Genomic DNA, 24,964 nt, shown 5'->3' with positions numbered 1-24,964 from the left:
AATACTTATTGCTGGGCTGGGAAGGTGGCTCAGTGGTAGTATGCTTACCTTGCATGCATGAAGCCCTGGGTTTGATTCCTCAGCATCACATAAGCAGAAAAAGCCAGAAGTGGTGCTGTGGCGCAAGTGGTAGAGTGCTACTCTTGAACTGAAATGCTAAGGGACAGTGCCCAGGCTCAGAGTTCAGGCCTCAAGACTGACCAAAAAAAAAAATTTTTTTTTAAATACTTGATGTGGATCCTGGTAGTATACATCTATAATCTTAGCAGTTGGAAAGCTTGAATTACCTAGCCAGTTGAGGCCAACCTAAAATAACACAGTGAGACCCTGTCACAAAAATAAACTTTTTTAAAGTTGAGGTATAAGGACTTTAAAGCTGTCCCCCCCCCCCCTCTTTTTTGGTAGTACTAGAGTTTAAACTAGGGTACTCTACCACTTGAGCCATACTTCTACTTCTCGGATTCTGTTTCTTTTGACAGATATAACTTTAAAGAGAACCTTAATTTTTTAAATGAATGGAATGATTATAAGAGATATTATGGCAAATGGATACTTTAATTTATACAGAGATAATATTTAGAAAATAGGAATAATATGTCCAGTTTTCATAAGATATACATCAATGTGTAAACTGCAGATTTAAAATAAAATTTGGGGGATATTTCTGGGGAGAATTGAACTCAGAACCTCCTGTTCTTCCTAATCTTTCTTTATGGCTGGTGTTCTGCCTCTTGAACCCTGTTTTTCAGTGGTTATCTGGAGATAGTGTCTTGAAGACTTTTCTTCCCAGGCTGGATTCAAACTGAGATCCTTTGATCTCAGCCTCCTGAGTGTCTAGGATTCATGCATGATCTCCAGTACCCAGTTTTTAAAATGGTTTTGAGTTTACAGATTACCTTATTTAATCTTCACAACTGTTCTGTAAGTTTGTCTAATTATGTAAGAAAAGTGATTCTCATTAAAGTTAATGTGATTAAGAAGACATGTTATGCTAATATTTTAGAAAGCTGGAACCAGAGACCAGTGTTAGTATCCTGAATACTTATGTCATCAACCCCTGGAAATAATCTTGCAATTTTTTCCCCTTAGGAGTTGGAATTTGTCTGCTTAGTGACATTTTGTGACTCTGCTGAAGTTTGTGAAATGCTTGACCCAGCTTTAGTGCTATGTCACGTAGCCAAAGAACTTTCTCTGACAGCATGGATTATACAAGTGACTATGCTGGCTCCTGAGATTTTTCTTCATCTAAGTATCTACTGGCTTCCTTGTCATTACATAAGAAAGACAATCAGACTTTGGAGCTATAGAAGTTGTATTCATCAATTTCTTATTTATTCATTTTCGGGGAAATTAGGCTTTTAATGGCTTAAGGATAACGGAAAATATGCTATTCTTTCTATTCAAGAAAAGTAGACTCATTCCTTTTTCAGAGACCAATGATTCTTAATTATGTTATATTTTTGTATGTATGTTAATATTAATGTAATTGAATGTTAAATTAAAAAAATTAAAGGCACATATAGTTGACTTTTATTTTGATATGGTCATATTTATTTGCAAAAGAGTTTCTGGGGATTGAGTCTGAGGCCTTTTTCACAAAAGCACGAAGCCTTGTTTTCATTATATTAACCACCATTCTTTCCTAGATTCAGTGTGTACTTGTGTGTGTGCTGGTTCAAGGGCTTGAATCAGGTCTTGGGTGCTGCTTTCTCTTAGCTTTTTTATCCCAGGCTGGAGTTCTATCAGTCGAGCCACAGCTCCACTTCTGGCTTTACTTGGTGGTTAATTGGAGATAAGTCTCTTGGACTCTCCTGCTCAGACTGGCATCATCAGATCTCAGCCACCCGAGTAGCTAGGACTACAGGTGTAGTAAGCCACCAACACCTGGCTTTCACTGTGTACCTTTTGTTAGCTGCCACAGCTAAGAGAAAAAGAGAAAAGTAATGACTGTTTAACTTAATGTAGACTATATTGTTTTTGATGATCCTGGGATTTAAACTCAGACCCTTGTGCCAATTGCTCTATTACTAGACCCATGTCTAGTGATATATTGTTAATATATTAATAGTAGTTTAAGGTGGCATCTTAAATTGCTATCTTCATTAGAAAAAGAGAAAAGGCATAACCCTGTAATGTAGCTTGGTGCTAGTGTTTAGTATGTGCTAAACCAACACCATACACACAAAAAGCCTAAGACACACATTGTCTTCTAAGTAAACAGTTGCTACTTGCGAATGTGAGCAGCGTATCAAATCAGTTATGTACATTATTCCCAGCAACCACCTGATTAACAGACCAGAGAACAGAATTGGGTGGGCACCAGTGGCTCACGCCCGATATCCTAGCTATAGAGGAAGATACACACACACACACACACACACACGCTGGGGATTGAGTCCAAGGCCTTTGCAGCTCGAAGGGTTGCAGTTCGAAGCCAACCGGGGCCGAAAAATCCATGAGACTATCCCCAATTAACCACCAAAAAGTCGAAAGTGGAGCTGTGGCTCTGCGGCGGAGCACCACTCTGGAGCACAGCAGCTCAGGGACAGCGCCCAGCCCGGCGTGCGCGCGCGCACAGCCACAGCGTTGCGAGGAGTCATCCGGCCAGGAGTTCATGGAACTCTGGAGAGCAAGCCAGTCCACCTGCGGGCTGTCCAGGAGTTTCTCCAGCTCTCCGAGGCCGACGCACAGAGAATGAAATGGGTCAAACCAGGCCGAGTCACTGCCTGCCACCCTGGCAGCGATCGCCATTGGCTCAATTTAAAAACCGCGAGAAGTCGGCGCCCGCGTCTCCCCGCCCTTTCCCTCCCGTCTGGCTCGGGTCCGTCCCGCCCCCTCGCGGCCTCCCAGGCCCGCCGTCCCGTCGCCCCGATGACGTCACGGACCCGGGCCGCTGTCATTGGCCCATTTCAATAGTCGCGGGATACTTGAACTGCTCGAACAGCCGCCGCTCCGGCGGGCTGCTAGCTGCATCGCGGGGCGTCTCTGCGTCTCCGCGCCCCGCAGCGTCTGCCCGCACGTTTCACGGCCTCCGCGGTCCCGCACGGGCCCCAGCCGGGCGAGCACACGGGCGGCAGGCTGGCTGGGCCTGCGGCGAGCGCCAGGACTGCAGCGTTGCGTCTGCGGGGCGGAGCGCACGGGGCTCGGCGCGGCTGACGATCCCGCTCGCCCGCGGGTGTCGAGATGCTGGGCCGATCGGCACCGAGGGCCGCGGCCCGCAACGCGGGCTCGGCCCTGCTGACCTTGCCGCAGACGGCTTCCCAGGAGGACCAGGAGAACATCAATCCGGAGAAGGCAGCGCCCGCCCCGCAGCCGCGGAGCCAGGCCGCGCCCGCGGTGCTCAAAGCCGGCCCTGCGCGGGCGGCGGGGCCGCCGAGGCCCAAGACACGACGGGTGAGCACGGCGGGCCACAGCCTGTGCACTGGGGGCCGAGCAGGACGAGGGGCTCTCGGGACCGGGTTCTGGGTCGGGGGCTTTGGCCTGTAGGATGTGACTGGTAGCGCCTTTCCTTATCCCCAGCCAACACGGCTGTGCTGCCCGTCTGCGGTGCTGGAGCGTCGTCTTGGCCCTCTGCGAGAGTTCCTTCTACTTTCCAGCGCCAGGCACCGCCAAGGACCCAGATCTCCCCTACTCGTCATCTGCTTAAGTGACTGACTTAAACTACTAGCGAAGGGTTTTATTAAAAAAAAAAAAAGCTTTGCATTTGGTGAAATCCGCCATTTTCGCGCGGTTTGCTCTGCTGCTCCGCCCTAGGGTGAAGAGTGCGAATCCACACGTTTCTTTTTTTGCCAATTCGTCCCGTATCTACTGGCCGGACCCCCCCCCCCCATTTCCCCCCCCCCCACACACACACACCATGCTTCTTAACCTCCATTATTTTGTAATTCCAGTACTGCTTGTAGAGTTTGCCTATAGGAATGTCTGACAAATTGAGACATGCTTTCTTATCCATGAGTACTTTTTGCTTCAGAAAGCTGTTTTTCTGAACAATATATGGGAGTAAAAGCAAGGTGGGGAGGGAGCATAACTCCTTTTCATAAGCTCAAAGCCAGTCATTTACTTCTGTTTAGGCTGCACCCCTAAAGGACCTGCCGATAAATGATGAGCCTGTCAGCGCTCTTCCTCCTTGGAAGGCTAACAGTAAACAGCCCGCCTTCACTATTCATGTGGACGAAGCCCCTGCAGAATCTCAGAAGCCGCCACCCGAACCCAAAGCCACGGAGTGCGAAGATGTGCTGGCTTTTAATACAGCCATTGCTTTGTCTGGCACACGAAAACCTCTGGTACCTCTTGATTTTCCAATGGATGGTAGTTTTGGTACGTTCTAAAGATCTTTATCAATTCAGACTTGTGGTTACTCTATTGGGTTAATGGGATTGGGTATTTTAAGGTTTACTATAACAGGTTTAAGAAAGGGTGTGGTTTATCTCAACTCCTGTTGATTTTACTGCCCACTCCATGTGAGACTATCAATTACATCAACTTCATTAAGTTCTAGTGCCTATTTAGGCTGATTCGTAGATGTTTATTTGGTTGGGAGAGTAGATTTGTTGTAGTTATAATACTTTTTGCGTGTATATGTTTGCTGGTACTGGGGTTCTTTAGGGTTCTTGAACTCTCCCTTGGCTTTCTTTTTCGATCATAGTTGGTGCCATTTGAGTCATACCTTCTGCCCAGCTTTTTGGTAGTTAATACATGTATCCTCAAAACACTTGCCTTGGCTGGCTTTAAAAGGTTACCAGATCTCAGCCTCCTAAGTACTAGGATACATACTCAAGCCACCAACACTTGGCTTTAATAGTATATTTCAGAGAATCCTGTTTTAAGATAGTAATCTGAAATATTGTGAGCTTGTGTGTGTGTGTGTGTGTGTGTGTGCGCGCGCGCCCATGCACGCACGCACGCACACATGCACACCTGTCCTGGAGCTTGAAGACAGGGCCCTTTCCCTGAGCATTTTTGTTCAAGATTGGATCTGTAGCACTTGAGGCACAGCTCCACATCTGGCTTTTTGCTCTCAGGAACTTTCCTGCTTTGGCTGGCTTTGGAATCTCAGATCAGCCTCTTGAGTAGCTAGGCCTGAGCCACCAAAGCCTGGCTTTCATGCTCACTTCTTGTATCCCGCTTTAGACTTGTTTGAGGATAGTCTTAAAAATGGTGATGCCTGACACCTCTTTCTGTAAAACTAGTAGTTATATACTATAAAGTGACACTGTCTTAACTCATTGTGGCTGCTGTAGGCAATTCTGCTTACACGTTGTATTGTTTATTTACCAAAGGGTGACATTGGACAGCTGCATGTATCCATTTTAGTTCTATTGATTGGGCAGAGGGGTGTTTGGGAAATTCCTTTGGACATAAAATGTGCAACCAAAATTTAACCTCAAAGGAATCTTTGGTCAAAAAAAGTAGGGATATTCTTTGCCTTAAAAGATAATTTAGCCAGGCACTAGTGGCTCGTTCCTGTAATCCTAGCTACTCAGGAAGGTGAGATCTGAAGCCAGCTTGGGCAAGAAAGTCCATGAGACTCATATCTCCAGCAAATTACTCAGGAAAAAAAAAAAAAAAGCACTGTGCCTAAAGTAGTAGAGCGTTACCCTTAAGCCAAAGATGCTCAGGGGCAGCACCTAGGGCCTAAGTTCAAGCCCCAGGACCAACAAGAGATTTTTTTTTTTTAAAGATAATTTATAAGCCAGGCATTGGTGACTTACATCTGTAATCCTAGCTACTCAGGATGCTGAGATCTGAGGATCACAGTTCAAAGCCAGTCCAGGTGGGAAAGTGTGTGAGACTCAAAAAAAAACAGAAGTGGAGCTGCAGTTCAAGTGGTAAGAGTGCTATGCTAGTCTTGAGCACAAAAGTTCAGGGAGAGTGTCCAGGCCCTGAATTCAAACCCCAGGACCAGCATAAAGAAAAAAACACTTGAATCACTTGAGTGTTGTGCTAATCTGTTTGAGTTGCCCAATTCAAACCAATTTCTTTAGCAATAAATTATTTGAAACCATTTGATGGATCCTAGCTGTTGCCCAGCTGTGCTTTGCATCCGTCAGCCCTGTGGTAGGGTTTGTAATTCCTACTGCAAACCTCATTTTATCAACTTGAATTTTAAGTACCAGATCATTGCACCATCTACTCCTATCCCGTGGAAGATGAATGATACTTTTACATAATACTGAATCCTATGAGTAGCCTTTCAGGATTTTTTTTCTCATTGATTAAAATTATTGCAGTTATATATAGACAGATCTGAGTTAAAATAGTCTATGTACTTTAACACAATATGTTCATTTTAATTAGATAAAATGCTTTAGTAGTAGTAGATTCCCATAAGGAACCAAGTAGAAAACCAATCTGTCTTTGGATGGTTCCAGAGTCACCACATGCTATGGACATATCAATTGTGCTAGAAGATGAGAAGCCAGTGAGTGTGAATGAAGTGCCAGAGTACCACGCAGACATCCATGCATACCTCAGGGAGATGGAGGTAAGACTTGAAACCTGCCTGCAGGGTACACTCACTGGGGCAGATTGGAATGGAGAGACTAAAGCTTAAACATTTAATTACTAGTGAATTACCCTGGTGCAATGTTTGACTTTCTATTTGTAGCAATTCAGCTAATGATAAAATAATCCTTGTTGCAATTTTCTTTATCTGAGGGGCAGGGGACAGGGTTGTTACCTGTCCTGGGGCTTGAAGTCAGAGCCTGGGTGCTGTCCCTTAGCTTTTGTGCTCAAGGCTAGCGGTCTACCACTTGGGTCACAGCTCCACTTTGAGCTTTATGGTGGTCTACTGGTGATAATCTCACTGACTTCCTGCCTGTGTTGGGTTCAAACTGCAATCCTTAAATCTCAGCCTCCTGGGTAGCTAGGATTACAGGCGTGAGCCTTCATCGCTAGCCTTCTATAAACCTCCCTCCCGATAGGTTAAATGTAAACCTAAAGTGGGTTACATGAAGAAGCAGCCTGACATCACCAACAGTATGAGGGCCATCCTGGTGGACTGGCTGGTAGAAGTGGGGGAGGAGTACAAGCTGCAGAACGAGACCCTGCACCTGGCTGTGAACTACATTGACCGCTTTCTGTCCTCCATGTCTGTGCTGAGAGGAAAGCTCCAGCTCGTGGGTACTGCCGCCATGCTGCTTGCCTCGTAAGTCCTGCTGGGTTTATGTGACTTCAGGAAATTGGAATTTTCCAACTGTAACATTTTAATTTAATGCATTCCACAGGGTAGACACTACATTAGGGGTGACACTGTGGTATGTGGGGTTAATAGAAGTGGAGGAGGACAAAATGGCTTTTGAATCTATAATGCTAATTTTCTTAGCTCTTGCATAGGGTCTATGGTGTGGTTTGTGAACTTGAAAACTGGCTACAGAAGTACACTGGCACTGAATTTCTGGGTGTAGTTTCTTCCATGCAGGGCTTACTGGCAAACAATCTGTATCTTTGCCTTCTCTCCACTAAGATGTGAAAATGAAGCATAAAAACCCAAACAGAGTTTCTTCCATCTTCAGCTGTTCGCTGAGCACTGGCACAGCTCCCCTCTTGGGTGGGCTGTGTCACGCCCTCCTTCATCTCTGACTACATGACAGTCCTTCATTGCTGAGCGGTGGAGCAGAAAGGCTGGTCGGGCAGGGGACAGAGGAATTGCAGTTGGTGGAGAGTGGCTTTATTTTGCTAATGGAATTTCAGATTTGAATTGAGAAGCTTGCTTCTCTTTTGTTAGGACTTACAATTTTGAACTTTTTTCATTTTAGAAAGTTTGAAGAAATATACCCCCCAGAAGTAGGCGAGTTTGTGTACATTACAGATGATACCTATTCTAAGAAACAGGTTCTGAGAATGGAGCACCTGGTTTTGAAGGTCCTTGCTTTTGACCTGGCTGCACCTACAGTAAACCAGTTTCTTACACAGTACTTCCTACACCTGCAGCCTGCAAACAGCAAGGTTGAAAGCTTAGCAATGGTAAGTTCACTTTGCTTGTGGGGGAAAAGCACCAGCATCGCTGAGCAGCTTTGCTCAGGATCAGGAGAACCAGTGTTTTAGGGCTGGAATCCATTTGCAGCATGGGGAAAAGTTAACCATTAGCAAAGGATACAGCCACAGTTGGCCCTCTATTTCCCATGGATTCAACCACAGGGATTGTAAACACACATGGGAAAAATAGTTGCACCTGTATGAGCATATACATTAACTGCCATTCCAGCCATGTTATATATTAACATTTATTAATGAGTAATTGAGAGGTAGTAACCCTAAAAGCAGGGGTCTAGGTGTCCATGATTCCTAGGGCAGCTGTTGAAAAGCACCAAATAGTTCTTTGAAAGGAAGCTGGTAGTGTAGTGTGCAGAGTTAAGTTATTAAGGGACCAGGGCGCTGGTGGCTTATGTGTATAAGTTTAGCTGCTAAAGAGGCTGAGATCTGAGACTTATGGTTTGAAGCCAGCCCTGGCAAGAAAGTCCTTGAGACTCAACTAATGAACCACCAGAAAGCCAGTAGTGGAGCTGTGGCTCAAGTGGGAGAGCACAGCTTTTAGCACAAAAGCTCAGGGACCCAGGCCCTGAGTTCAAGCCCCAGGACAAGCACAAGAAAAAAAGTTATCAAGGGAAGAAAAAGAGGATAAGGCTATGAGCAGTCTCCTGCTTGGCATGGATTTGAATTCTAGAGCTCTTGTGATTAAATGGTTTTCCATTCCAGTTTTTGGGAGAATTATGTCTGATAGATGCGGACCCGTACTTGAAGTACCTGCCGTCAATTATTGCCGGAGCTGCCTTTCACTTAGCACTCTATACCATCACAGGACGGAGCTGGGTTCGTATTCAAGTTTTCATTTTGCACATCTGCTTTGACTGAAATGTGTGCTTGAAAACTCTGGAGCCATATCACCTGCTGCTTGCAGACAGTAAATGATGAGAGTTGGTGTAAAAGTGACAGGATAGTGGCCTGAGGAATGGAGGTGTTCAAGATAAGTTACACACACAAATTGCTGCTTTGACTATCAACCCCCTTCTCTGTCCTTAGCCGGAATCATTAGTCCAAAAGACTGGATACACCCTGGAAAGCCTCAGGCCTTGCCTCCTGGACCTCCACCAGACCTACCTCAGAGCACCACAGCATGCGCAGCAGTCCATTCGAGAGAAGTACAGAAACTCAAAGTAAGGCCCACCAAGGAGACGCTGCTTGTCCCGTTAATGCCTAGTGAGAAGCCTATGTCCACAGAGGGCTGTAGTAAACAGCTCTGCCCCTTGATTTCAGTGGGAGGCATTGTATGTGGGGATCAAACATCCTAATATCATCGGACTCACTCGCAGATAGAAACAATTTTGAGGTTTTGGCAAATTTATTATTTATGATCTCTGTTATCTAGTGAATGTTCATTACTAACAGCCATTTCTTTTCTACCCTCAGGTATCATGGGGTTTCTCTCCTCAACCCACCCGAGACACTAAATCTGTAACTATGAAGGATGCCTTGCTTTCTAATGTAAATCATTCCAAGTACATGGTGTACAGTTTTTATTTTAGGTTTTAATTTCACAATCATTTCTGAACATACAAGTTTTGGCCAAGGACAAATTATGGTATCTATCATTTTTAAATGGTTTTAATTTGTATATCTTTTTGTACATGTATCTATCTCAGATAATTAGCTAATTTTAAGTGGTTTTAGTAAATATTGACTCCAGCCGCCAATATAAGAATAAATTGGAAACCTTCATAAGTGAAGGTTAATTTGAAGTAAAACCATGACTTTTGGGGGATATCATTTAGAAATGCTCTCTTAGCTTAGGGTTTATTATATAAGGAAAGCTCTTCTCTAGGAAAGCAGACCCTCCCTCAAATTCTGACATTCTTTATCCTAAATAATTGGGCCTATTTGCTGCACTGCTCACACTTTCTTTTGACTGGGAAAAGTGTGCTCTGGACCCAGCCCTGGTCTGTCTCTTTGCTCTTTCTTTGCATGAAGTGTGGCAGCTTATTAAATAACTTATTCCTCATCAACCTTTACAAACTCAAAAGATTACAGGTGGGAAGCTCTGAAATAGATAAGGTTCTCTAGAAATGTTCATTTGAAGCATAATGTAAAAGAAAAGAAACTGCTAGCTTTTCTAAAGGACTTTTGAATAAAAAATACCCAAGATTGTTAGCATGGAATAAATATCCTTTTAATAGTTATATATACATACATTAAATCATGTTAACTCTAATTAGCCGCTCTCTTCTTTTTCCTCTTCCTCACTGGATTTTTACTGGGTGCTTTCTCTTGTTTTGCACTGACCGTCTGTGTTCTGTGAATAAAGTAAATTAACAGCTCACCAAGTGTCCTTGTTAAATTCTGGATCACTGGCAGAAGACTTTCTGGTTTTCCCAGTCGGATATAAAATGTGGCAGCAGCGAGAGTAAAATAGCAGTGGTGGAAAGTGTCCCACCTTACAGAATTAGAAACTGGCAAGCCAGTGAGGAGGTGCTGCTGCACAGCGTCATGCCAAAGGCAGGCCCCCAGACCTGAGAGAGTTGGTGTACACAAACCAGAGATCTGTTACCTTATTTTCTTTGGGTTCTTGTCTGGTTCTAAAATGATCCTCTCTTCTTCTTCACTATCGGAGAGGACGATAGGAGCAGCTTTGAGAAATGGCAGAGAGGTAATGTGAGTGACCTTCAAGTTTGCACACCAGGTGACTATTTGCTGGACACTTTCAGACATACCTTGTTCTTTAACATCTTTCCCTCTCAAGAAGCTCTTGTATAAAAATTGTGTATGTGTGTTGCTTACTTGGGGCTTGGGCACTGTCCCTTGAGCTTTTTTGCTCAAGAGTAGCAAATTATCTACCATTTGAGCCCCAGCTCCACTTCTTTTTTTGTTGTTAATTGGAGATGAGTCACGGACTTTCTTGTCCAGGCTGGCTTTGAACCTCAGTCCTCTGATCTCAGCTTCCTAAGTAGCCTGGATTACAGGTGTGAGCCATTGGTGCCCAGCTTTCTTTCAACACTTTCCCTAAGGATTCTTTTTATTACTGGCATAAATGCTCAGTGCATTTAGTAAGTGCCATAATAGTAGTACAGAGAATACTATTTATATACCATCTTTTTGAAATCAGGCCTGGTGCTCTACCACTTGAGCCATAATATGCCCCAGTCTGTTTTTAGCTTGTTTTTTTCAGGTAAGGGCTCATGTTTTTCACCTTGTCGGATTCAGACCACAAGCCTCCTGTGCAGCCAGGGTCCCGCCAGTACATGCCACTACACTTGACTGAGACAAAGCCTCCCTAACCTCACCTGGGCCAGCTGGTTTAAACCACGACCTGCATGCCCAGTCTCCCTCTGCCTTGGGAATAGCTGGGCTTTCAGGCATCAGCCTTGTGTTAGCATGTTTTATAGAACCAATTAGCAAAGTGATTTTAAGTCAGTATGTCAGATGACTTAAACAGCCTAAGATGACTTAGGGTGTGGGTACAGTGGCGCAAACCTGAAATCCCAGCAGTGAAGGGAGGATGATTACAGTGAGGCCCATTGGAAAAGCACAAAATCCTATCCAAACTAGTGCTGTTTAATACAAGACACTCACTTCAAACCCCAGTACCACCAAAGACACATTTTCTAAGACATTTTTCCAGAAACAAGCAAAAAATATGCCTGTAGCTACTCAGCAGGCTTAGCTCTGAGAATTGTGGTTCAAAGCCAGCCTGGGCGGGAAAGCCTGTGAGACTCTTCTCTCCAAAAACCAGAAGTGGAGCTATAGCATAAGTGGTTGTACTATCTTTGAGCAAAACCCCTTGGACAGTGCCCAGGACTGGCGCGCACACACAAGAGTGAAGAACCTATTTCACGTTCTTGCCAATGCTGATACTTGAATGCTTCTCAATCATGCAGTAAAAAGATACCATCATTTTATTGTCTTTGTGTTTTATCTCTACCAGGGTTAACCACGGATAATGTTAATAATCCATTTGTACTTTCTTTGAAAAGTACTTCATATTTGCTCATCTTTTGAACAGTAACTAAAAATGTGAACTGGGTGCCAGTGGCTCACACTGTAATCCTAGCTACTCAGGATGTTGAGATCTAAGGATGGTGGTTCAAAGCCAGCCCAGGCAGAAAAGTCTCAGACTTATCTCCAATAAACTATCAAAAAGTTGCAAGTGGAGCTGAGATTCGAGTGGAAGAATTCTAGCACTGAGCCAAAAAGCCCAAGGACAGCACTCACATTGTGAGTTCAAGCCCCAAGACCAGCACAAAGTAAAACTATCCCTAGGTAGAAGTTAATTCAGTTGTACAGTGGTTAAAATGCAAAACCAGGCAGAACTAGTTAGCTACTGCAAGCACTTCTGGAGTTCTGTGTGTTCTCATAGTCATACTTGATCATTTAATTGTTTTCACTAAAAAGATAAAAGTATGAAACAGATTTCCCTAGGAAATCCACATTAGGCGTAGATCATTCTCCTAGCAGAGGCTCTGCTGGGTAGTAAGAGCCTAAAACTACAAGTTTATGGGACATCTTCAGGAAAGTATCTCCCTAAAACTAGCTCACGTTTATATGTAAAATACAGTTTTGCTATTGTTTGCATACCAAAGTATAGTTATTTCAGGCTGGGAAGGTGGCTCAGTGGTAGAACGCTTGCATGCATGAGGCCCTGGGTTCGATTCCAGCACCACATAAGCAGAAAAAAAAAGCTGGAAGTGGCACTGTGGCTCAAGTGGTAGAGCGCTAGCCTTAAGGTGAAGAGCTGAGGGACAGCGCCCAGGCCCAGAGTTCAGGCCCACGACTGGACCCAAAAACATAACAAAAGTACAGTTATTTCACAAAAATCAGATTCTCTTAGAATTGGTGTTAACATTGCAGTTAGCTTTGCTTTAGTCATTTGGTTGATTTTCTTTTTTTCCCAGTGCCTGTCCTGGGCCTTGAACTCAGGACCTGGGTGCTGTCCCTGAGCTTTTTGGCTAAAGACTTGCACTCTAGTTGAGCCACAGCTCCACTTCCAGCTTTTTTGGTAGTTAATTGGATATAAGACTCATTGACTTGCCTGAAATTCTCAGATCTGAGCTTCCTAAGTAGCTAGGATTATAGGCATGAGCCATTGGTGCCTACCTGAAATTTAAACCACAAAATGTTAGCCCTTCCAAAACCACTATGTGTAGCCCATCTATATTCTCTGTATAGGTAGGTGTTTACAAAGAAGACAGATCTTGTAGTGCATGATCTATTACTTGCAAATAATTATATATAACACTTACCTCTTAGATAAGAGGTTATAGATGACAAATATTAGAGATGAGGTAAAACCTGGTAGCACCACCTACCCTGGCCTCCAATACCAGCAACATCCACTGCAGTGTCCATTTTCATGTCGTCAAGAATGATAGCTTCATCACTGCCAGCCTCGTCCTCATCTTCTTTCTCAGAGTCCTCAGGAGCACCCCACGAGTTTTCTATTCCCTCTCCAATTTGGGCAGTGCCAGGAGTCCAGAGCACAGGCTTAGAAACACTGAGCATGTTAAGAAAACTGAACAGCAAGAAATATGGTATACAGACCAGGGAATGTAGCTTAGTGGTAGAGTGAGTGCTTGCCCAGCATGTATGAAGCCCTGGGTTCAGTTGCTCAGGAAAGGCCAGAAGTGGTGCTGTGGCTCAAGTAGGCAGAGTGGTAGCCTTGAGCTAAAGAAGCTCAGGGACAGTGCTCAGGCCCTGGGTTCAAGCCCTAGGACTGGCCAAAAAAAAGACAATATACAGATGGCTGAATAATGAAGAAAGATAAAATTTTTAACAGGCAAGATTATGGACACCATCATGGTAAGAAAAACCCAAGAATCAAGCTTCTGATACTCTAGCTGTAAGAAATTTAGCAAATGTGAACAGTATTAAATGTACAAATTTCAATATTAAAATGAGTCTTAAAGTACAAAATTTTCAAGGGAAAATAAAATGCTGTAATTGGGTGGTCGCTGGAACCAAAGACATTCTATACACTGGGATAGTGTTCCATCACCGTATTACATCTCAGGCCATAAAATGGGTCTTGGAGAATGTCTGGGTTTTAGAGCTACTAAAGTTCAAGAAGCTGAATGTTAAACCATCAACTTAGTATGACACCACTGTAGTTTGTCTCTAACAGTACAGTATTCCAGGAATGCAATGTCAGTTTGTGCAGACGAGAGAGAGGAAAGCTGAGTCCTGCTGCCATTAAACCCACCCAGTAAAGATACACTTCTGGAGGAGGCTCAGCTTCAGCAATGATTTCATCGGCTTTCTCTTCCACCTCAGAGGTATCAACAGGGGCCTGCTCCATTTTGAAAGCTGTGATCCTTTGATTTGCTATAGATTCTGCAAAGCCAAACTTTCCACCTTCTTTCCTGTCAGTTTTTGGGTAGGGGCCAGGGAGGAGATGACAGATGATAGAAAAGGCAGGAAAGAAGTTACTATCTTATCCTTTTGCTGGTGAAAACTACTCTAATTGATTCATATGACTACCTTAATCCTACCAGTTTACGACAGCTGTCAAGATAACTAGTAAAAGGTTGCTATACATTGCTATTATGTGCTATACATTGCTAGCTATGTGTTTAAAGTATATCCCCATATTTTTTTTCTTTTGGCAATATTTAAAGTTTATACTCCATGCCTTGTATGTGCTAGACATGTGCTCTACCACTTGAGCCACACCCTAAGCACTTTTTGCTTTATTTTTCAAATAATTTCACTTTTTTGCCCAGGCCAGCCTTAAACCACAATCCTCCTATTTGCACTCACTGGGATGAGAGGTGTAAACTACAGCATCTAGCCTTTTCCTTATTGTTGAAATGCATCTCACAGAGTTCCTGGGCTGGCTTGGAACTTTGATCTTCCTAACCTCAGCCTTCTGAGTAGCTAGGATTACAGGTATGAACCACTGTATCAGGATGACAGAATAGTCTGTAATCCTCAAATTAGCTGTTCCAGGTAAACACTGGCCTCCCATCAGATAGAAAAATTGGAGTAAAATTTGAAGGGGTCTAATCAATTTACTTTTTCTATGTTTTTAGTACTGGGATTGAACTCAGAGACTAGTGCTGACTAGGTTCTACCACTTCCCTGGCCCTGTTATCTTTATTTTAGTTTTTGAGGTACAGTCTTGCGAACTACATGTGTAGGCCTTGAACTCAGGATCCTTCTGCCTTCACCACCCAAACAGCTGGAATTCCAGGCCTGTGACACCTCACTTGCTCTCTACTTTCAAAAAATACACTCCTATATTCAACTGAGACTAAAAAAAAAAGAACAAGTGTAAAATACAGTTGTCTATGTGCAAGAAAAGCCCTTAAATGTCCTGTAAAAAGACTATTTAATTCTGAGGAGTCCAACTTACCTGACTTTCTGATCATTCCCCAAAGCTTTCTGTATGAGCTCTGTAATTTCTGCTACCTTCACACCAGCTATTTTGCTGCATCTCAAAACCTGTTTATAAAAGTGAAGTATCACAAATCAAGTGGCTTTCTCTATCAAAACCTAAAACATCAATTCTTTTTTCTACCTTTATAATCCAAGCTTTTTATTTCCAAATATGAAATGACACACTTTAAATGTAAATTAAAACACAAGAGTCATTTTATCACTTTTAAAGGAGTAGTGCATTAAAGGAACAGTGTGATTGATACTGTGGGTGAGGCCACAGACGACATACAGGTATGCTCTGAGAAACATCTGCTTCCTTCTCCATGAGTGATCCACAGAAATGGATCGAGACAGTAGTTGTGATTTTACTTGTGCCAATCATGATAACTGAAACTAGCACTTATCAACACTTAATGTATGTTATACACTGTAACTTATATATGTATTTATCCATCTTTACAACCTCCTAACAAGATATGGGCAGTAATCTCATTCCCTTTTTTAGATTAACTGAAGTCCAAAAATACAAAATCATCTGCCCAAAGGCAGCAAACACAATGTCCAGCTTGAATTTGAACTAAGCACCTATTGTTCATACTATTTGCAATATATTGTGTTTAAGAACCACTTCTAAATTCTAAAAGTAAAACCATCTTTTTCTCCTACTTTCCTACCTGGGTTGGCTTTTGAACCATGATTCTTAGATCTTAGCCTCCTGAGTAGCTAGGAATATAGGTGTGAGTCACCAGCACTTAGCTATTTATATTTTTAAAGGAGGGGGATATAACTTTTCCTTTACTGGAAGAAAAGCTAAGCCTGGAGGGCCAGATATGTGGGTAGCAATGGGGGAAGTACTCTTCCCAGCTACCAGTCAACAGGATGTCATGATTAGACTGAAACCTGATTCCATCACATCCCAGAATCAATCATGGAAAGTCTCCTTGTTGGCTTTTGGTGGTTGTGATATAATAAACAAGCTTCTAAAGAGATTTTACAGGGACATAGGTCAAAGCACTAACTTGATCTTTAAGAAGCATTATCCCGCCACTGGACTGGATGGTACAGATTTCTCGATGCTTGTTCATGGCGATCACCAGCAGGCCATCCATTACTCGTTCTTCTCGTTCATTGGGATCCACCAACAAGTATGTTCTGAAATGAACATTATATCATCCTGAGCAAATTTGGGCGGAGAGCCTGTCATTCTTAAGGTAATGGGTTTTAAAAACAGTATCAATGAAGCCAACACTAAAGATCTTGGCCTGTGGATCTGAATCACAGGGAAGACTCAAAATTGCATTTATAAACATAGTGAATACTTAAGCAGGTATCTCTAGCAATTACAGTAAAATAACAACCAGTTCAGACAGATTTTATTTAATGAAATAATATCAATCTTAGTACGTCTTTGGTTAAATGACTTCAATAAAAACTTAGGTACTATTTTACAATTTTCCCTATGTGACATATTCTACGGTCTTCTAGATTCTGCTAATGGCACATTAATGCCCATTTCTACACCACCCAATACACCAACTGATAGGCACATGGCTTCTGAGTCCATATGCAAAATAGTAGATTTCAAAGAACAGAGAACTCTCTTGAATAATTTAAGATATTACATAGTAAAATAAAAACTTATTAGGTCAAACAAAATCTATAAAACATTTTTAACTCTTTACTGTTTTAACATGACTACTAGAAAATATAAAATTACTTATATAACTTGCATTTTATTTCTATTAGATAATGCGGGTCCATTTCCCTCTAATAAAATTCTCTACAATGATTAAAACAAATCTTTGTTCTCATGCACAAAATGGTTAAAGGATCTTATTTATGTCTCCTTGTTTCTGAAGGTTTAAGGCTTAAGCTTCCATATAAAAGCACCAGTACATGGGCCTCCAAGACGCTAGAGTTTCTGTTGGAAGAGGACTTAGCAATAGATTGTGGAGAAACTGCTGGCAGATTTAAGGACACACGTGCCCATCTATGCAGTATTTTCCCAACAACCTGCTCCTAGAACCACTCCCCCAATACCTTTCCAAATCCAGTCTTCATTGACCCACTCACCTTCTTACTCTAATTAAAGCCTAGCATCCTAATCTTTTACAATCTGCACATTTCCAGAAAAAGAAGCACATGCCACAACTTATAAACTGGTAAGTACACTATAAGACGAAAATGTTGGGAAGCATAATCAAGTAGAGCCTTCTTATCACTACTGTTTTTAAAAACTGTCAACTATTGCTCTCAGAAAGAGAACTAACTGTAAGATGCTGTGATAGGAAAGGAGGATTCCAGTCATCTAGGACACATCTGTGTAGAGCGTTGAAGTTCCCAGCTGCCTTTGTAATTTCAGCCAGGAGAAGGGGAAACTGACCCCTGCTGGAAGAAGGCAAAGCTGACACAGATGGGCATGTGGTGGATGCTCAGAGGGACTGGATCACGCTCTTCAGGTGTGTACTGTTGCAAAAGAAAATAACCACCAATTAGTCACCAAGTTAGGAATTTATCAAAGTATCTATCATCTTGAGAATCAAAAGCTGAAACTAAAAGTGAATTCTTTTAATCCTTAGTACCTGAATCACATCTTTTTCCAACTACCTGTTTGACACTGCTACTTTTCAAACTGTGTGCAAAATCTTTGAGGTATACTCTGCATCCCATGCAATGAAGCCATCGTAAGCACAAGCAATTCCAGTGACTGAAAACGTACACAACCAACATCAGATCCTTACTATTTTTGTGCTGGCACTGGGGTTTGAACTCAGAACCTAGACACTGTTCCTTGTTTTTTTTCACTCATGGCTGCTGCTCTACCATTTGAGACACAGCTCTACCTCTGGCTTTTTAATGATTAGTAGGAGATATGAGTCTCATGGACTTTCCTGCCTGGACTGGCTTTGAACTGCAAATCCTCAGATCTCAGCCTCCTACGTAGTTAGGCCTGAGCCACTGGCACCCAGCTACATCTGGATTTTGTAACATTTCCATGACTCCCAAATTCCCAAGCCTCTCTGCACTCTCACTTCCACCTTTGGCCCCTCCATTAATCGGCCTCTTCTGCACATTCTACATCAATCAGCTGAATGATCTCATTATTATGTATCAAGCTTTTTTCAACTTAATATCTCCTCCACTTTGTAGCACATATAAGTAAGCATGCCTAGGTGTGTGAATACATCCTTCTTTTATCCACTTACCAGCTGACATTGGACAGCTTTGACTGTTAATGCTACAACCCTTTCAAATACACCTGAGTACACACTCTCCTTCCTTCTTAGGTCCCTCAGCACAGAATTGCTGGAATTCATTTTCTTAGTCATAAGCCATAACTTATTTTAATATTACAAAGTAAAATGTGTTGAAAGATGTGTACCGTGTTTTTTCCTTCGATTTTATTTTTTATTTTTATATAGAAAGTTTATGCTTAGCTTTTTTTTTTCTTCTTTTTTGGCCAGTTCTGGGGCTTGAACTCAGGGGCTGGGCACTGTCCCTAAGTGTCTTTGCTCAAGGTAGTACGCTACCACTTGAGCCACAGCTTTACTGCTGGCTTTTTCTGTTTATGTGGTACTGAGGAATCAAACGTTAGGGCTTCACGCGTGCTAGGCAAGCACCCTACCACTCTGTGCTTAGCTTTTTAAGAAACTGCCAAACTTTTCCAACAACATTGTACTATTTTTTAGCTGTTGTCATCAGCTCTTCTGCTCAAGACTAGTGCTCTACCACTTTGAGCCACAGGGCCTCTTCCAGTTTTCCAGTGGTTAATTGGAAATAAGTCTCACAGACTTTCCTGCCTGAGCTGGCTCTGAACCATGATCCTTGACATCAGCCTCCTGAGTAGCTAGGATTACAGGCGTGAGCCACCAGTGCCTGGCTAAAACTACTATTTTTATGTTCCCACCAGCAATAATACATTATTTTTCTATTCCTTTCTAAAGTCTTCTAATCACACTATTATTTTTTTGTGGGGGTCCAGTCGTGGGCCTGAACTCTGGGCCTGGGCGCTGTCCCTCAGCTCAAGGCTAGTGCTCTAACACTTGAGCCATAGCGCCACTTCCGGCTTTTTTCTTTTTGCTTATGTGGTGCTGAGGAATCGAGCTCAGGGCCTCAGGCATGCAAGGCAAGTGCTCTACCACTGAGCCACCTTCCCAGCCCCTAATCACACTACTTTTTTATTTACTTCCCATACCAATTTCATCTTCCATAGCTCAAAAAGCATTTAGTACATGACAGAACAGATATCTATGCTTATTTAGCTGGCCATGGCCTTCTGTCTGTATTTATCATTTTTTGGTCCTTCAATAGTATCATATACCAACAGCCCTTGACAGAAGACAGGTTTCTCATCTCTGTTCTGGGTACAGAAACAGTATCTCTTCTGTATCTAAATCTACAAACTTTTAATACTCTGGCACACAATTTACATACATCAAAACTGACCTGCTCAGCACAAAGAAAAAGACCCCTAGACCAATGCTTTTCAGTGTGCTTTCTGGACTGGCAGCATAGGTACCATCTAAGAACTCTAGGTTAGACATGGAAAGTCTTATTCCCCCCCCCCCCCCCCCCCTCTGCGTTCCTGTGGAGTTACATCCTGGCAATATGTCCTAACAACTCCTCTAGGTACTCTGATGGTCCTCCACCAACTACTTTGTTATGCAAAGGGAAAAAAAATCCCGGAGATGGGCTGGGAAGGTGGCTCAGTGGCAGAGCGCTTGCCTTGCATGCATGAGGCCCTGGGTTCGATTCCTCAGCACCACATAAGCAAAAAGTAAAAAGCTGGAAGTGGCACTGTGGCTCAAGTGGTAGAGCACTAGCCTTGAGCTGAAGAGCTGAGGGACAGTGCCCAGGCCCAGAGTTCAGGCCCCACGACCGGACCCCAAAAAAAAAATCCCAGAGAGACCCAGGAATCCACAGAACTTCCATCCTTTCAAACAATGCATGGCTGTTACAGGGTAAGAATGGTACTATGCTAGGAATCAAGTTATTTTTTAGATGTGACATTCAATCCAAAGAGATAATCACTGCTCTATTCTGGTAGTCATTGCTCTCATGCTGGGATATGTTCTTGACATTTCTATAAAGATAACTTAGAAGATGTGATGCTGTATAGCTTTTGTATTATGAAACTAGCCAGAACCTACATGGCTAACAAGACTTCACTGACAGCTAGTTGTCTATGCTGTCTAGGATGCCCACTCACACGTGGAAGGGTCCTGGTTCAGATCACAGGCGCTTACCAGGGTTACTTCATCTCCTTGCACAGAGACATCAGGTCTTCGGAAGTGACACAAGGCTACAATGGCAGCAATGCTGGCAGCGTCGATAATATTCCCATCATGATTTAGTAAGTGTAGGTCCACACGTATTTGCCAGACCTGAAAAACATAAATGTAATACATAAAATAATGAATGAAAAATATAAAAACATTTAAAAAATCCTGAGGGCTGGGAGGGTGGTTCAGTGGTAGAGCGCTTGCCTTGCATGCCTGAGGCCCTGGGCTTGATTCCTCAGCACCACATAAGCAAAAAGAAAAAAGCTGGAAGTAGCACTGTGGCTCAAGTGGTAGAGCACTAGCCTTGAGCTGAAGAGCTGAAGGACAGCACTCAGGCCCAGAGTTCAGACCCCATGACAGGACCCCCCCCCCCCCAAAAAAAAAAAATCCTAACTGAGCAAAGCAACTAGATAGTTAGCAAGAAAAATGACACTGCATTTAAGTACTTTTCTGTTTTCTGAGAAAACAGGAAGCCTTCTAGTTGATCAGTATAAATGAAAATTAAAAAGCCAAGAGCTGGGAAGGTGGCTCAGTCAGTGCTAGAGTGCTTGCCTTACATGCATGAGGCCCTGGGTTCAATTCCTCAGCACCACATAAGCAGAAACAGCCGGAAGTGGTGTTGTGGCTCAAGTAGTAGAGCGCTAGCCTTGAGCTGAAGAGCTGAGGGACAGCGCCCAGGCCCAGAGTTCAGGCCCCACAACCAATCAAAAAAAAAAAAAAAATTAAGCCAAGTAAATATCTAAAATACAATCAGTTCACCTTTCTATTTGAGTTATTGGACCACAGTAAAATACCTTATACTCACACATTTTTCTAACTCCAAACCTAGTATGTTTTTTATTCTGTCTGATAACATCTCAAACTCTTAGAGTTTATATAATAAGAAGGTGGAAGTGAAGCAAACTTTCTCTAGAGTAAAAAAATGCTTTAAAAATACCCTCATGGAGAACATAATTCTGCTGGGGAGCGGTGGCTTGTGCCTGTAATCCTAACTACTCAAGACACTGAGATCTAAAGATCCTATTCAGTGAGATCCTTTTTTTTGTACATTTCTTCTTGTAAAAATGCTGTACATAGGGGTTAGTTACATGAGCAAGGTAATGAGTACATTTCCTATTGATCATTGTTGCCTCCTCCTTTGTTTCCCCTCTACTATCTCTTCCCTCCCATCTCCACAACTAGCCCCCCCCTTGCCGAAGTTGTAAAGTTCGTTTTCAACATAGTGTTTTGTACCTCTCATTGTTACAATGGGTCAACCTGTATCTTTATTTAAGCATTTTGTTTTTTCCCTTCCCCTCCCTGAATTAGAGAAGTGTATATACAAGATGCAGGGCACTGACATCAAATACAGTGAAAACAGGGGTTATACCGTGGGGCAGGAACATACAAAAAATCATTGCCCCATTTTTTAGGAATGGAAAGACTTGGAAAAAATTATATTAAGTGAAGTAAGCCAGACCCAAAGAAACATAGGGCCCATGGTTTCCCTTATTTGCAATAACTAGTATATATCTGAAACAAGCAGAAACAGTCAGATAAGTTGATGTTAGGTGAAATGAAACCCAAGATAAGGACTCACATGGTTTTTCTTTCTTGCTATTGTTTCTAATGTATTTATAAGATGATTTCTTTGCTGTTTTGTATGTCCCTCCCCTACGGTATAACCCCTGCTTTCACTGTATTTGATGTTGGTATAATTTGTAGAGGGGAAGGGAAAAAACCAATTGTTTAAATAGGAATACAGGTGGACCCATTGCAACAATGAGATGTACCAGACATTATGTCATAAAATGAACTTTACAACTTTGGCGTAGGAGGGGGGGGGGCGGTCGGGGAGTGGGGGAGATGGGAAAGGGTGGTAAGGGGAAACAAAGGAGGAGGCAACAATGCTTGATAAAAAATGTACTCATTACCTTGCTTATGTAATTGTAACCCCTCTGTACAATATTTTCACAATAAAAACAAAAAGAAATAAAATACTTTGAGGATCTGGAAAAAAAATCACATGGTACATTATTCACACGGTACATTATAAGTACGTTAGAAACAATAGCAAGAAAGAAAAAAGATATTTGTGTCCCTGTCTTGGGGTTCACTTTGTTTAACACCATCTTATATGGTCATATGTACATAGCTTTTGGCCTTTTCTGCTTGTCCTATATATGTACTAGTTATTGCAAATAAGGGAAACCATAGGACCTTTGTTTCTTGGGCCTGGCTTACTTCACTTAATATAATTTTTTCCGAGTCTTTCCATTTCCTAACAAATGGGTGATGTCAATCTTTCTGATGGAGGCATAGAATTCCATTCTTATCTTTAATTAACCAAAAAGAAGTGGGTGGAGGTATAGCCCAAGTAGTAGAGTGCCAGCCTTAAGTGAAAAAGTTAAGGACAGATAGCATCTAGGCCCTGAGTTCCAGCCCCATGTTACTGTCAATGTACGCACACATGCACACAGTTTAAGAATTTTAGGGAGATTTCTCACCTTTTCACCAGCAACGACACAGAGTGATTCAGTGTCTATACACTTGGAATTTCTCAGACATCTTTCCAGGAGTCGATTCAACTTCACCAACAGATCTGACTGCCTATGAAACAGGGATGGATACACGTCATGAACTTAAAATGTGTTGTTTTTCTATGGCTAAAATAACTTAAGAAAGATTTAAATACCTGCCAGGTTCAAATGCAGGAGCAGCCATTTGAGAAAGTTCAAGATTAAAATACAGAATACCTTCTGTTGGCCTGTTGAGTTTTGGAGAAACAAGTTCACAGGAAACCTGGCCAAGAACTCTGCAAAGATAAAGGAACAACACAGTTAACTAAGAATATTTCCTTTCCAAATAAAAAAGATGTAATAAAACAGACAACAATTTTCAATCTCATTCTGAGGGTAATATGTTCAATCTAATGGCTTGAAAGACCCTTGAAAGTCATTCAAAAAAGGAGGCAAGGTGGGGACTGGTGGCTCACACACACCTGCAATCCTAGCTACTCAGAAAGCTGAGATCTGGGGGTTGAAGTATGAAGCCAGCCAGGGCAGGAAAGTTCATCCCTCTTATCTCCAAATAAACAGCAAAAAGCTGGAAGTGGAGCTGTGGCTCAAGTGGTAGTTCCAGTCTTGAGTGAAAAAGCTAAGGGACACCACCCAGGAACTGAGTACATACATCAATATGAGTGCATGCACACACACACACACACACACACACACACACACACACACGAAAGAAAGAAAAAGTGGAGTCTGTTAATGAGAAGGTGGTCAAAATCTCTACATTGTTAAGGATGTCATACTTAAAGATGTCATAAAGAACCACAGTGATATTCACAGAGCTTGTGATTAAACAGTGTAGCTACAAAACCAAAAAGTGTTGCAATCAAGGACATATACTTATTCTTGGAAGGACAGTCCAGACTTCTGAACAGCTTTGTCAACAACCCAGTCAACAAGATTACTCTTGCACTTTGTGGGTGGACTTCTTACAAACAGAATCCTGTTACCTTGTTTTCCCGAGCTCCACGATACAGCACCCATAATCCGCCCCAAATGAGATCCTTAAGCTTCTGTAATCGTAGGTTTGTCTGCCATCCAGCCGCTGGAAACACAACCAACATTCATTTATTCGGCAACTCTTTGAGCAACTCTTGTGTAGTCACTCGCGGTCTGTGGCACTCGAACCACACGGCCCCGGTGCGCCGGCGGAAGCCAGGCGCGGGGCATCGAGAGGTGCTGCGATGGCTTGGAAGCTTGAAAAGAATCCGGCGGCCGGGCGCCGGTGGCTCTCACCTGTATTCCCAGTTAGGGCACTAAGATCTGAAGTTCTCGGTTCGCAGCCCGGCCGGGCAGGAATGTACGTGACACTTTTATCTCCAATTAATCACCAACTGGCGCTCTGGCGCCAGGCTTGAGTGAAAAAGCCAAGGGAGAGGGGGAGGATCTGAGTTCAAGGCCCAGGATCGGCAGAAATAAACCAAACCAACAAACCGACAGCGCAAAGTACGGGGCGGGGGCTGGAAGCGTACCCCCGCCCCGGCCCGCTTCCCAGGCTGCGCCCGAGGCCGCGCCGGCCCCGGCGGCACGCGGCCCCGCTAGGGCCTCCTACCTTCTTCTCTTCGATGGCGCGCAGGAGGAAGCGGCGCTCACAGTTAGACAGGGGCGTTTCCTTCATGGTGTCCGGTCACGGCGCCCGCCGGGACCAGAACCCGGGACCGGGAACCGCGGAAGACTCCACGCGCGTCCCGTTCGCGCCGCGGCCCCGGAGGTGATGTCATTAAAGCGCGACGGTGGCGGAACGACGGGGCCAGGATGGGCGGG

The 24,964-nt window shown here is 43.2% G+C and overlaps 3 protein-coding genes across 4 annotated transcripts in view; 2 read left to right on the top strand and 1 right to left on the bottom strand.

Annotated features, from left to right (window-relative positions):
* Window positions 1-1,516, top strand: part of Bbs7 (Bardet-Biedl syndrome 7) — a 33,005-nt gene extending 31,489 nt beyond the window's left edge. For both annotated transcript variants that reach the window (XM_042693018.1, XM_042693017.1), the window contains exon 20: window positions 1,090-1,516. The gene's annotated coding sequence lies outside the window, so the exon portion shown is untranslated. The remainder of the gene's footprint in view (window positions 1-1,089) is intronic.
* A 1,407-nt stretch (window positions 1,517-2,923) lies between these two features.
* Window positions 2,924-9,715, top strand: Ccna2 (cyclin A2). Its single transcript, XM_042692980.1, has 8 exons — window positions 2,924-3,393; window positions 4,071-4,317; window positions 6,372-6,484; window positions 6,924-7,147; window positions 7,758-7,965; window positions 8,698-8,811; window positions 9,022-9,155; window positions 9,409-9,715. Exons 1-8 carry the CDS (start codon window positions 3,184-3,186, stop codon window positions 9,455-9,457), a joined length of 1,299 nt encoding a protein of 432 aa, XP_042548914.1. The 5' UTR covers window positions 2,924-3,183; the 3' UTR covers window positions 9,458-9,715.
* On the bottom strand, window positions 9,597-24,904 carry Exosc9 (exosome component 9). Its single transcript, XM_042692979.1, has 12 exons — window positions 24,753-24,904; window positions 24,151-24,245; window positions 23,323-23,442; window positions 23,135-23,237; window positions 20,613-20,750; window positions 17,750-17,832; window positions 16,386-16,518; window positions 15,341-15,429; window positions 14,202-14,348; window positions 13,299-13,483; window positions 10,544-10,622; window positions 9,597-10,288 (listed from the first exon to the last, which is right to left on the bottom strand). The coding sequence occupies exons 1-12, from the start codon at window positions 24,816-24,818 to the stop codon at window positions 10,204-10,206; spliced, it is 1,323 nt and encodes a 440-aa protein (XP_042548913.1). The 5' UTR covers window positions 24,819-24,904; the 3' UTR covers window positions 9,597-10,203.
* Window positions 24,905-24,964: the final 60 nt, after the last annotated feature.

This window comes from Dipodomys spectabilis, unplaced genomic scaffold (genome assembly GCF_019054845.1).
Source record: "Dipodomys spectabilis isolate Male_0828 unplaced genomic scaffold, ASM1905484v1 ptg000162l, whole genome shotgun sequence".
NCBI classification, from domain to species: Eukaryota; Metazoa; Chordata; class Mammalia; order Rodentia; family Heteromyidae; genus Dipodomys; species Dipodomys spectabilis.
The sequence above is the reverse complement of the archived record's forward strand: the minus strand, read 5'-3'. Positions and strand labels throughout refer to the sequence as shown.